The sequence below is a fragment of the Scardinius erythrophthalmus genome (genome assembly GCF_964197995.2).
Source record: "Scardinius erythrophthalmus genome assembly, chromosome: 7".
Classification (NCBI taxonomy): Eukaryota; Metazoa; Chordata; class Actinopteri; order Cypriniformes; family Leuciscidae; genus Scardinius; species Scardinius erythrophthalmus.
In genome coordinates this window covers 831,972-846,890 of record NC_138227.1, presented here as the reverse complement: position 1 = coordinate 846,890, position 14,919 = coordinate 831,972, and the positions used below count along the sequence as shown (strand labels likewise).

General features: G+C 43.7%; 1 protein-coding gene across 1 annotated transcript in view; it reads right to left on the bottom strand.

The window, feature by feature from the left end:
* Nucleotides 1–10,640: 10,640 nt before the first annotated feature.
* The window catches only part of sidt2 (SID1 transmembrane family, member 2), a 37,322-nt gene continuing 33,043 nt past the window's right edge, over nt 10,641–14,919 (bottom strand). Inside the window, exon 28 of the mRNA XM_081370317.1 lies at nt 10,641–11,928. Coding sequence (XP_081226443.1) covers nt 11,866–11,928 — 63 coding nt within the window. The 3' untranslated portion in view covers nt 10,641–11,865. The remainder of the gene's footprint in view (nt 11,929–14,919) is intronic.

Genomic DNA, 14,919 nt, shown 5'->3' with positions numbered 1-14,919 from the left:
GCTATATCATTAATACTGGTGCATACAGTGCTTCCCAGTGCTATATCATTAATACTGGTGCATACAGTGCTTCCCAGTGCTATAATCATTAATACTGGTGCATACAGTGCTTCCCAGTGCTATATCATTAATACTGGTGCATACAGTGCTTCCCAGTGCTATGATCATTAATACTGGTGCATACAGTGCTTCCCAGTGCTATATCATTAATACTGGTGCATACAGTGCTTCCCAGTGCTATATCATTAATACTGGTGCATACAGTGCTTCCCAGTGCTATATCATTAATACTGGTGCATACAGTGCTTCCCAGTGCTATATCATTAATACTGGTGCATACAGTGCTTCCCAGTGCTATAATCATTAATACTGGTGCATACAGTGCTTCCCAGTGCTATATCATTAATACTGGTGCATACAGTGCTTCCCAGTGCTATGATCATTAATACTGGTGCATACAGTGCTTCCCAGTGCTATATCATTAATACTGGTGCATACAGTGCTTCCCAGTGCTATGATCATTAATACTGGTGCATACAGTGCTTCCCAGTGCTATATCATTAATACTGGTGCATACAGTGCTTCCCAGTGCTATAATCATTAATACTGGTGCATACAGTGCTTCCCAGTGCTATATCATTAATACTGGTGCATACAGTGCTTCCCAGTGCTATATCATTAATACTGGTGCATACAGTGCTTCCCAGTGCTATATCATTAATACTGGTGCATACAGTGCTTCCCAGTGCTATATCATTAATACTGGTGCATACAGTGCTTCCCAGTGCTATAATCATTAATACTGGTGCATACAGTGCTTCCCAGTGCTATATCATTAATACTGGTGCATACAGTGCTTCCCAGTGCTATATCATTAATACTGGTGCATACAGTGCTTCCCAGTGCTATATCATTAATACTGGTGCATACAGTGCTTCCCAGTGCTATATCATTAATACTGGTGCATACAGTGCTTCCCAGTGCTATATCATTAATACTGGTGCATACAGTGCTTCCCAGTGCTATGATCATTAATACTGGTGCATACAGTGCTTCCCAGTGCTATATCATTAATACTGGTGCATACAGTGCTTCCCAGTGCTATGATCATTAATACTGGTGCATACAGTGCTTCCCAGTGCTATGATCATTAATACTGGTGCATACAGTGCTTCCCAGTGCTATATCATTAATACTGGTGCATACAGTGCTTCCCAGTGCTATATCATTAATACTGGTGCATACAGTGCTTCCCAGTGCTATATCATTAATACTGGTGCATACAGTGCTTCCCAGTGCTATATCATTAATACTGGTGCATACAGTGCTTCCCAGTGCTATATCATTAATACTGGTGCATACAGTGCTTCCCAGTGCTATATCATTAATACTGGTGCATACAGTGCTTCCCAGTGCTATGATCATTAATACTGGTGCATACAGTGCTTCCCAGTGCTATGATCATTAATACTGGTGCATACAGTGCTTCCCAGTGCTATAATCATTAATACTGGTGCATACAGTGCTTCCCAGTGCTATATCATTAATACTGGTGCATACAGTGCTTCCCAGTGCTATATCATTAATACTGGTGCATACAGTGCTTCCCAGTGCTATAATCATTAATACTGGTGCATACAGTGCTTCCCAGTGCTATATCATTAATACTGGTGCATACAGTGCTTCCCAGTGCTATATCATTAATACTGGTGCATACAGTGCTTCCCAGTGCTATGATCATTAATACTGGTGCATACAGTGCTTCCCAGTGCTATATCATTAATACTGGTGCATAAAGTGCTTCCCAGTGCTATATCATTAATACTGGTGCATACAGTGCTTCCCAGTGCTATGATCATTAATACTGGTGCATACAGTGCTTCCCAGTGCTATATCATTAATACTGGTGCATACAGTGCTTCCCAGTGCTATATCATTAATACTGGTGCATACAGTGCTTCCCAGTGCTATATCATTAATACTGGTGCATACAGTGCTTCCCAGTGCTATATCATTAATACTGGTGCATACAGTGCTTCCCAGTGCTATGATCATTAATACTGGTGCATACAGTGCTTCCCAGTGCTATGATCATTAATACTGGTGCATACAGTGCTTCCCAGTGCTATAATCATTAATACTGGTGCATACAGTGCTTCCCAGTGCTATATCATTAATACTGGTGCATACAGTGCTTCCCAGTGCTATATCATTAATACTGGTGCATACAGTGCTTCCCAGTGCTATGATCATTAATACTGGTGCATACAGTGCTTCCCAGTGCTATGATCATTAATACTGGTGCATACAGTGCTTCCCAGTGCTATATCATTAATACTGGTGCATACAGTGCTTCCCAGTGCTATATCATTAATACTGGTGCATACAGTGCTTCCCAGTGCTATGATCATTAATACTGGTGCGTACAGTGCTTCCCAGTGCTATGATCATTAATACTGGTGCATACAGTGCTTCCCAGTGCTATGATCATTAATACTGGTGCATACAGTGCTTCCCAGTGCTATATCATTAATACTGGTGCATACAGTGCTTCCCAGTGCTATATCATTAATACTGGTGCATACAGTGCTTCCCAGTGCTATATCATTAATACTGGTGCATACAGTGCTTCCCAGTGCTATGATCATTAATACTGGTGCATACAGTGCTTCCCAGTGCTATATCATTAATACTGGTGCATACAGTGCTTCCCAGTGCTATGATCATTAATACTGGTGCATACAGTGCTTCCCAGTGCTATGATCATTAATACTGGTGCATACAGTGCTTCCCAGTGCTATATCATTAATACTGGTGCATACAGTGCTTCCCAGTGCTATGATCATTAATACTGGTGCATACAGTGCTTCCCAGTGCTATGATCATTAATACTGGTGCATACAGTGCTTCCCAGTGCTATATCATTAATACTGGTGCATACAGTGCTTCCCAGTGCTATGATCATTAATACTGGTGCATACAGTGCTTCCCAGTGCTATATCATTAATACTGGTGCATACAGTGCTTCCCAGTGCTATGATCATTAATACTGGTGCATACAGTGCTTCCCAGTGCTATATCATTAATACTGGTGCATACAGTGCTTCCCAGTGCTATATCATTAATACTGGTGCATACAGTGCTTCCCAGTGCTATGATCATTAATACTGGTGCATACAGTGCTTCCCAGTGCTATATCATTAATACTGGTGCATACAGTGCTTCCCAGTGCTATATCATTAATACTGGTGCATACAGTGCTTCCCAGTGCTATGATCATTAATACTGGTGCATACAGTGCTTCCCAGTGCTATATCATTAATACTGGTGCATACAGTGCTTCCCAGTGCTATATCATTAATACTGGTGCATACAGTGCTTCCCAGTGCTATGATCATTAATACTGGTGCATACAGTGCTTCCCAGTGCTATATCATTAATACTGGTGCATACAGTGCTTCCCAGTGCTATATCATTAATACTGGTGCATACAGTGCTTCCCAGTGCTATATCATTAATACTGGTGCATACAGTGCTTCCCAGTGCTATGATCATTAATACTGGTGCATACAGTGCTTCCCAGTGCTATATCATTAATACTGGTGCATACAGTGCTTCCCAGTGCTATGATCATTAATACTGGTGCATACAGTGCTTCCCAGTGCTATATCATTAATACTGGTGCATACAGTGCTTCCCAGTGCTATATCATTAATACTGGTGCATACAGTGCTTCCCAGTGCTATGATCATTAATACTGGTGCATACAGTGCTTCCCAGTGCTATATCATTAATACTGGTGCATACAGTGCTTCCCAGTGCTATGATCATTAATACTGGTGCATACAGTGCTTCCCAGTGCTATATCATTAATACTGGTGCATACAGTGCTTCCCAGTGCTATATCATTAATACTGGTGCATACAGTGCTTCCCAGTGCTATGATCATTAATACTGGTGCATACAGTGCTTCCCAGTGCTATGATCATTAATACTGGTGCATACAGTGCTTCCCAGTGCTATATCATTAATACTGGTGCATACAGTGCTTCCCAGTGCTATGATCATTAATACTGGTGCATACAGTGCTTCCCAGTGCTATATCATTAATACTGGTGCATACAGTGCTTCCCAGTGCTATATCATTAATACTGGTGCATACAGTGCTTCCCAGTGCTATATCATTAATACTGGTGCATACAGTGCTTCCCAGTGCTTCCCAGTGCTATGATCATTAATACTGGTGCATACAGTGCTTCCCAGTGCTATAAACATACCGACAGCAGAAGAGCTCGAGTTGAAGGTCACTGGACTTGAGATGTTTGGAGGAGAACCTCCAGCCACTCCTGCTGTGATACTCAGGTCAACACTGCTGATCTGCACTGGGATAGAGACACACAGAGGCCATTCATGACATTACACTTGTAGCATTTCTGATTCTTCTCCTCTACACTGCAAAAAAATGCTTTTCTTACTTTGTATTTTTGTCTTGTTTTCAGTCCAAATATCTAAAAATTCTTAAATCAAGATGCATTTACTAGATGAGTAAAATACCATAAGATTTTATTTCTTGTTTTCCGGGGGAATTAGTCAAAATGAAGTGAGTTTTTGCTCAAAACAAGCAATGGGGTCAGAAAAATAATGTTAATTCAAACAGAAACAATATTATTTTTCTGACGCCATTGGCAGATAATTTCACTGTTTGATTCATTTCCCCAGAAAACAAGACATAATATCTTATGGCATTTTGCTACCTTTAATGCATCTTGATTTAAGAATTTTTAGATATTTGGAGTGGAAAGAAGACAGAAATACTGAGTACGAACAGCATTTGTGCAGTGTTACCATCCTTGAGTCTGTTCTCCAACTGTTCTGCCAGATGATTCTCGTTCATCTCCCTCAGGGCGTCCAGCGTGATCTTCACGGCTCCGTCGGGGGTAAACCGTGCCACCATGATGTCCACCGTGTCAGCGGCATCTGCGTTCTCCACATCCGCAGTTGAAATGGATTCATGATTGCTCTTTAAGTGCCATTTAAATCTCTTTAACTTATGTGTGCTCAGATCATCCAGAGTTTTCAGAAGAAGCTCTTTAATGGTCGGCATCTTCTATCACTGGTGTTTCTTTGCTGGAGAACAATAAACACATTTAAAACAGACACAATGACTCCACGCTAGTGTATGCTACACTAAATATCAAATTAGGATGAAATGCATTTAAAACGGTGATGAAATAAAGTTAATTTACAATTATTATTAAAGAGATATAGTTATAATTCTGTGACCTCACTGGCTCTGGAGGGGCAGAAAGCTCTCAGATTTCATCAAAAAGATCTTCATTTGTGTCCCGAAGATGAACGAAACTCTTACGGGTTGAGGGAGAGTAATGACTGACAGAATTTTCATCTTTGGGTGAACTAACGCTTTAATATGGTCTGTGTTTAGTGATGTTATCAGCTATGTCTTCATGCAGATGTGTGTCCAATGAATGCAGTTAATGGACTAATTTACTCTCCCCCACGTCATCCAAGATGTTCATGTCTTTCTTTCTTCAGACGAAAAGAAATTAAAGGGGTGGTTGATGATGATTTGACTTTTCTAACTCTAGTTAGTGTGTAATGTTGCTGTTTGAGCATAAACAACATCTGCAAAGTTACGACACTCAAAGTTCACAGCAAAGGGAGAGATTTGCTTTTAAAGAAATCGCTTTTTAAGGACTACAACAAACGGCTGGTAGAGACTACACCACATTCCTCCCGGGTTAGTGACACAAACCCTAGAATTTACATAAACCCCGCCCCCGGGTTAGTGACATTTTTGCTTACACTGTCAACTTTTGCCAACTTTTGCTTACACTGTCAAATACTGTTAAAAATAGTTTGAAAGTACTCAAGTTATGAAGTCTGAAATCTTTATCTGATTATCAGTTATCTACAAACTTCTAAACAGTCGTTACATGGCTTTATATGATAAACTAATATAAAAAATGAAAAAATGTAGTACATTCAGTTCACATGTGTGAACGCAGAGATTCATATTCACACAGTACAGTGTGTAACACAAATTACTCAGTGAACAGGCCTGAGAGACATAAGCATATTTTGTAGCACTGTATTAAAAGCAAATAAACATTCACTTTTCATTGCAAGAAAATCCCTAAACAAAATAGTTTTAATCTAAGAACTGTAAAAAAAAAAAGAGGAATCTTAAGAAAAGCAGTTTAGCCTGTTTGTACCAAAACGTTGCCACTGATAAATGTAGAAATATACTGCTAAAGTAGTAAATGACTAAAAAACAATCATAACTAGATAGCAATTAAGTTGTATGTGTCTTTAAGTTAATTTCATACCTTATCTAAAGCAGTGACAATCCGTAGACTCTAGAAGGTCCACATGAAGCTTCTCCTGGACTGTAATCATCTCAGTCTCAAACACCTCTGATCAGTGTCGCTGAAAACCAGTTCGTCATGTTATCTTGCTTCTACTGGAGGAAAACATTCTCTTTTCCTTCCACAAAGCATTCAAGAAAGAAACTAAAAATAAACAAATATAAAAAAACACAAAGACTTCACTGTATAAATTATACACTGATTCTTATTAAAGCTACAAAAATTTAAGTTCTCAGTCCAGAGCAGTGAGTGATTTTCTCTTTATATTTTGTTAAATGGATTGATCCCCAAAAATGAAAATTGTCATCATTTACTATCTTAAGTTGTTTTAAACCCGAATAAGTTTCTTTCTTCTGTTAAAAATAAAAGTTATTTTGAAGAATGTGGGTATAATAGTTGCTGGTCCCCATTGACTTTTTATTCTTTCTTTTTTTTTACCTGCAACTGTTTGGTTCAAAATATCTTCTTTTGTATTCAGCACAAGAAAGAAACTAATACAGGTTTGGAACAACAATAGAGTGAGTAAATAATGACAGAATTTTCATTTCTGGGTGAACTATCCCTTTAAGCACAAGTGGCAGCATGTTTACTATCACTATAGTTTAATTATGCTACTGTCGCTTTAAGACCGGCATGTGACGCATCTGATACACACGCGCCAGATTTTCTCTCAGATATTTGCTTTCACTTTAGACATAACCAACTGTGTTTATGTAAAGCTTGTGTGTATTTGACAGTATTAGTGGGATGAGGTGAGCATCGCGTGTTCGCGCTCAGATAAGCGCCTGTTAGTTTGACGCAGAAGTATTAATTGGGCTTTAGAACAGAGCATCAGCACACGCACGACATGTTTGCAAGTCTTTAAAGCACATGCAAATAATAAACTAATAAATAATGAATAATTGCAGTGTCCTGTACCTCTGCATTAACGCGTGATGTGTGTGTGCGTCGTGTTGTAGAGGATGTTGAGGTGCCAGAACTGAACTGATAGATGCACTGTAACATGATAATATGATATTTCTTCAAAAGCAGATCGTAGAGACATTTTAATCGTTCACGATCAAAAATCGTGATATCGCACACCCTTAATTTGCAGTAACGTCAAAAAGTAATCTGATTATGTAATGCACGTTACTTGTAATACCTTACTTTACTCGTTAAATCAAAAAAGTATTAATTACTTTACTCTACGGATGTGCGATTTTTCAAATTCTTTAGTTTACTTCGAATTTAATGTCATCATCATCATCATCTTCTCCGCTTATCCGGGGCCGGGTCGCGGGGGCAGCAGTCTAAGCAGAGATGCCTAGACTTCCCTCTCCCTAGACACTTCCTCCAGCTCTTCCGGGGGGACACCGAGGCGTTCCCAGGCCAGCCGGGAGACATAGTCCCTCCAGCGTGTCCTAGGTCTTCCCCGGGGTCTCCTCCCAGTGGGATGCGCCCGGAACACCTTCCCGGGAACCACCTCAGCTGATCCTCTCGATGTGGAGGAGCAGCGGCTCTACTCTGAGCTCCTCCCGAGTGACCGAGCTCCTCACCCTATCTCTAAGGGATCGCCCAGGCCCCCTGCGGAGAAAGCTCATTTCGGCCGCCTGTATGCGGGATCTTGTCCTTTCGGTCATGACCCACAGCTCATGACCATAGGTGAGAGTAGGAACGTAGATTGACTGGTAAATCGAGAGCTTCGCCTTGCGACTCAGCTCTTTCTTCACCACGACAGACCGGTACAGGGACCGCATTAAAGCAGAAGCTGCACCGATCCAGCTGTCAATCTCCCGTTCCATCCTTCCCTCACTCGTGAACAAGTTGAACAAGTACTTGAACTCATCCACTTGAGGCAGGAACTCTTCACCAACCTGAAGTGGGCAAGCCACCCTTTTCCGACTGAGAACCATGGCCTCGGATTTGGAGGTGCTGATTCTCATCCCAGCCGCTTCACACTCGGCTGCAAACTGTCCCAGCGCATGCTGGAGGTCCTGGTTTGATGAGGCCAACACGACAACATCATCCGCAAAGAGCAGAGACGAGATTGTGTGGTCCCCAAACCTGACACCCTCCGGCCCCTGGCTGCGCCTAGAAATTCTGTCGATAAAAATTATGAACAGAACCGGCGACAAAGGGCAGCCCTGCCGGAGTCCAACATGCACCGGGAACAAGTCTGACTTACTGCCGGCAATGCGAACCAGGCTCCTGCTCCGGTCGTACAGGGGCCGGACAGCCCTTAGCAAAGGGCCCCGGACTCCATACTCCCAGAGCACCCTCCACAGGCCGCTGCGAGGGACACAGTCGAATGCCTTCTCCAAATCCACAAAGCACATGTGGACTGGTTGGGCAAATTCCCATGAACCCTCCAGCACCCTGGAGAGGGTATAGAGCTGGTCCAGTGTTCCAGATCTCATCCACCCCCGGTGCCTTGCCACCAAGGAGCTTCTTGACTACCTCGGTGACTTCAGCCCGGGTGATGGACGAGTCCACCTCCGAGCCCTTAGCCCTCAATGGAAGATGTGTCGGTGGGATTGGGGAGATCCTCAAAGTACCTCCTCTACTGTAGACAGCGTTGGTAGGGTACTGCTTCCCTCTCCTGAGGCGCCGGACGGTTTCCCAGAATCTCTTTGAGGCCAGCCGGTAGTCCTTCTCCATGGCCTCACCGAACTCCTCCCAAGCCCGTTTTTTTGCCTCCACAACCACCTGGGCTGCAGTCCGCTTGGCCTGCCGGTACCCGTCAGCTGCCTCAGGAGTCCCACAAGCCAGCCAGGCCCGATAGGACTCCTTCTTCAGCTTGACGGCATCCCTTACTTCCGGTGTCCACCACCGGGTTCAGGGATTGCCATCTCGACAGGCACCGGAGACCTTACGGCCACAGCTCCGAGCGGCCGCGTCAACAATGGAGGTTGAGAACATGGTCCACTCGGACTCAATATCTTCAGACTCCCTCGGGATCTGGTCGAAGCTCTGCCGGAGGTGGGAGTTGAAGATCTCTCTGACAGGAGACTCGGCTAAACGTTCCCAACAGACCCTCACAGTACGTTTGGGTCTGCCGAGTCTGTCCAGCTTCCTCCCCCGCCATCGGATCCAACTCACCACCAGGTGGTGATCAGTTGACAGCTCCGCCCCTCTCTTCACCCGAGTGTCCAAGACATACGGCCGGAGGTCAGATGAAACGACCAAAAGTCGATCATCGACCTCCGGTCTAGGGTGTCCTGGTGCCATGTGCACTGATGGACACCCTTATGCTTGAACATGGTGTTTGTTATGGACAAGCTGTAACTAGCACAGAAGTCCAATAACTGAACACCACTCGGGTTCAGATCAGGGGGGCCGTTCCTCCCAATCACACTCCTCCAGGTGTCACTGTCGCTGCCCACGTGGGCGTTGAAGTCCCCCAGTAGAACGACGGAGTCCCCAGTCGGAGCACTTTCCAGCACCCCTCCCAGAGACTCCAAGAGGGCTACCCGGCCCGTAGGCGCACATGACAGTGAGAGACCTATCCCCGACCCGAAGGCGCAGGGAAGCGACCCTCTCGTTCACCGGGGTAAACTCCAACACATGGCAGCTGAGCTGGGGGGCTATAAGCAAACCCACACCAGCCCGCCGCCTCTCACCATGGGCAACTGAGTTTCCGTGTCCAGGGATCGGGTTGTCAAGGCCCCCGCCTTCGACTGCCGCCCGATCTACTATGCACTGGCCCCTTACGGTCCCTCCTGTAGGTGGTGAGCCCACGGGAGGGCGGTCCCACGTCGCTCCTTCGGGCTGAGCCCGGCCGGACCCCATTGGGGGGAGGCCCGGCCACCAGGTGCTCGCATACGAGCCCCAACCCCGGACCTGGCTCCAGGGTGGGGCCCCGGCTGCGCCATGCCAGGCGACGTCACGGCCCTCGTTTTTAATCCTCTTATAAAGAGTTTTATGAACCGCTCTTAGTCTGACCCGTCACCTAGGACCTGTTTGCCTTGGGAGACCCTACCAGGGGCAATACAGCCCCAGACAACATAGCTAGGATCATTCGGGTACTCAAACCCCTCCACCACGGTAAGGTGGCAGTTCAAGGAGGGGCGAATTTAATGTTTTGCCACGATTTTATTATTTTTAAATCGAGAAATCGCGGTTTTGAATAATGTTTGCAAACGGTACAATTACATGTAGACAATTCAGCAATCCATTTGCACTAATTTAAGTTGCACTATATATTTTAGTTCTCACATGATTTTATATAATTTCAAATATTGGTTTGTTAAATACACACAGTATTATGGTGTTATAACTGTATCATGTTTAATTCAGTATCTCTTCAGTTAAAAACAAAAACACATGCTGTCCACTCATCTGAAAATCTCTGAAAAATAAGTGTAAAAAAAATCTTGTTCAGATCTTATTTTTCATGCCCTAGACTAACCTAGACTAGAGCAACACAAACACATCAGTAAACACGGTAAAGGTTTTGGCACTTGCTGTATGAACACACAAAAAATCATGTACATGAAAAGGTTAAATGGTTCTGAAAAAAACACACTTGTATTGTTCGCCCATTGGAAATGAATGGAGACGAATTTCCTCAAGTGGAAGCGTTTGGTACTGCAGTCAAACAACATCTCACTGAAAGCTCATTTATTGAGATATCATGCTCAAATTTAAAGGTGCATTGTGTAATATTTAGGAGAATCTGTTGACAGAAATGCAATATCATATATCATAACTGTTTTCAGTGGTATATAAAGATCTCACATAATGAAGCGTTATGTGTTTATTAGCTTAGAATGAGGCATTTCTCTCTACACACACCGTGGGTCCGCTTACATCGACATGTTTCTACGGTGGCCCTGAACGGACAAACGCATTTCCTCACTATGTTGTTCTTCGCATGAAGAAGCTTGCTAAAGTCAGCGAATAAAACACTGACACAAGTCTCAGATGACGACATTACTTCCTGTCGGCCACTGTAACTTCTGTTGGGTGCAGTTCACAACCTCACCACTAGATGCTGCTAAAATTACACAGCTCTTAAAGTGAAGGGATGAACATTTTCATTTCAGGGTCAAACACAGACGTAGACGACTGAATACAACCGTAAAAAGTCTTTATTATTCAGTAATCATTCCGTTTGTACTCAGTAAAAACATGATCTGTAATTTTTCAGACAGTGCAAAGTAGATTTTCTCCGAATCAGAATCATCATGAGATCAGTGAAGCGGCTCGGCTCGGATTTACAGTCGGAACCACACGGTCCACACACACAGAAGGCCACAGACGGACACAGACGCGAAGAGAAACAAACGAAACTGCGCTGAGATTCGCAGGGCAGGTCTGAAGCGTTAGCATAAGGGGAGGAGCTCTGGCAGTTTGACTGGCACATTCACTGTCCTATCAGCATTAGTTCCTGTATGAGGCTCCTCCCACAGTCTCTGACTGGCAGGATTTTCAGGCAGTGAGGCCTCTCATTGGTGCTGCTCTGTGATTGGCTAATCCATAATGATTGGCTAATCCATCAGAAGACGTAGATTTTGTCTCTCTGAACCGCGTCGAGGTCGTCGTCCATCGTGAGCAGAACCTGAGACAGACAGACAGACAGATGTGTGTTCATCACCAGTGTTGTGTGGAACTCATTACAAGTAACTTGAGTTGCGTAACCAGATTACTTTTTCAAGTAACTAGTATAGTAATGCATTACTTTCAAAATAAGTTACTTTTTCAAATAAGTAACGCAAATAACTTTTTTCACTTTTATTGACTGACAGCTCTCCTGTCCCCATGTTGAGACAAATAAGTGCAGAGGCGTTTTGTGTGTGTGTGTGTGTGTGTGTGTGTGTGTGTGTGTGTGTGTGTGTGTGTGTGTAAACATGATGGTTATTGTAGTTCAAAAGATTTTTTTTTATTTTTTTTATTGATAAAGTGTTAAACTTTCTTCTCCTGCATCCTATTCTTCTGTTATCCAGAACAGCAGCAGCTGAAAGGTTTGTCTGAGCGGCGTCCTCTACTGTACTCTACTATACTGTACTGTACTCTACTATACTGTGCTCTACTGTACTATGCTCTACTCCACTGTACACTACTGTACTATACCTCTACTTTACTCTACTGTGCTGTACTCTACTATACTCTACTGAACTCTAATGTACTCCACTGTACACTACTGTACTCTACCTCTACTGCACTCTTCTCTACTGTACTATACTCTACTCTACTGTACTATACTCTACCTCTACTGTACTGTACTGCACTCTACTGTACTCTGCGCTACCTCTACTTTACTCTACTGTACTGCACTCCACTGTACTGTACTCCACTGTACTGCACTCTACCTCTACTGTGCTCTACTGTGCTCTACCTCTACTGCACTCTACTCTACCTCTACTGTACTCTACTTCTACTGTACTATGCTGCACTCTACTGTACTCTACCGCTACTGTACTCTACTGTACTCTACCTCTACTGTGCTCTACCTCTACTGTGCTCTACCTCTACTGTGCTCTACCTCTACTGTGCTCTACCTCTACTGTGCTCTACCTCTACTGTGCTCTACCTCTACTGTGCTCTACTGTACTCTACTCTACCTCTACTGTACTCTACCTCTACTGTACACTACTGTACTCTACCTCTACTGTACTCTACCTCTACTGTACACTACTGTACTCTACCTCTACTGTGCTCTACCTCTACTGTGCTCTACCTCTACTGTACTCTACTGCACTCTACTCTACCTCTACTGTACTCTACCTCTACTGTACACTACTGTACTCTACCTCTACTGTACTCTACCTCTACTGTACACTACTGTACTCTACCTCTACTGTACTCTACTGCACTCTACTCTACCTCTACCGCTACTGTACTCTACCTCTACTGCACTCTACTCTACCTCTACTGTACTCTACCTCTACTGTGCTCTACCTCTACTGTACTCTACTGTACACTACTGTGCTCTACCTCTACTGTACTCTACCTCTACTGTACACTACTGTACTCTACCTCTACTGTACTCTACTGCACTTTACTCTACCTCTACTGTACTCTACCTCTACTGTACTCTACTGCACTCTCCCTCTACTGTACTCCACTATATCTACCTCTACTGTACACTACTGTACTCTACCTCTACTGTACACTACTGTACTCTACCTGTACTCTACCTTTACTGTACACTACCTCTGCTGTACTCTAATGTACACGAATGTACTCTACCTCTACTGTACAAAACTGTACTCTACCTTACTCTACTGTACTCTACCTCCAATGTACACGACTGTACTCTACCTCTACTGTACAAAACTGTACTCTACCTTACTCTACTGTACTCTACCTCCAATGTACACGACTGTACTCTACCTCTACTGTACACTACTGTACTCTACCTCTACTGTACACTACTGTACTCCACTCCACTATATCTACTCTACTGTACTCTACCTCTACAGTACTCTACTGTACTCTACCTCTACTGTACTCTACCTCTACTGTACTCTACCTCTACTCTACCTCTACTGTACTCTACCTCTACTGTACTCTACCTCTACTGTACTCTACCTCTACTGTACTATACTGTACACTGCTCTCCCGCTACTGTACTCTACTATCTCTACTCTACCGCACTACCTCCACTGTACACTACTGTACTCTACTGTACCCTACCTCTACTGTACACTACTGTACTCTACTATCTCTACTGTACACTACTGTACTCTACCTCTACTGTACTCTACCTCTACTGTACACTACTGTACCCTACTCTCCCGCTACTGTACTCTACTATCTCTACTGTACACTACTGCACTCTACCTCTACTGTACTCTACTGCACTCTACCTGTACTCTACCTCTACTGTATACTACCTCTGCTGTACTCTACTGTACTCTACCGCTACTGTACTCTACTATCTCTACTGTAAACTACTGCACTCTACCTCTACTGTACTCTACCGCACTCTACCTGTACTCTACCTCTACTGTACACTACCTCTACTGTACTCTAATGTACACGACTGTACTCTACCTCTACCTTACTCTACTGTACTCTACCTCTAATGTACACGACTGTACTCTACCTCTACCGTACTCTACCTCTACTGTACACGACTGTACTCTACCTCTGCTGTACACGACTGTACTCTACCTCTACTGTACACGACTGTACTCTACTGTACACGACTGTACTCTACCTCTACTGTACTCTACCTCTACTCTACACGACTGTACTCTACCTCTACTGTACACGACTGTACTCTACCTCTACTGTACTCTGCCTCTACTGTACACTACTGTACTCTACCTCTACTGTACTCTACCTCTAATGTACACGACTGTACTCTACCTCTACTGTACTCTACCTCTACTGTACTCTACCTCTACTGTACTCTACCTCTACTGTACTCTACCTCCACTGTACTCTACCTCCACTGTACTCTACCGTACTCTACCTCTAATGTACTCTACCTCCACTGTACTCTACTGTACTCTACCTCTAATGTACACGACTGTACTCTACCTCTACTGTACACGACTGTACTCTACCTCTACTGTACTCTACTGTACTCTACCTCTAATGT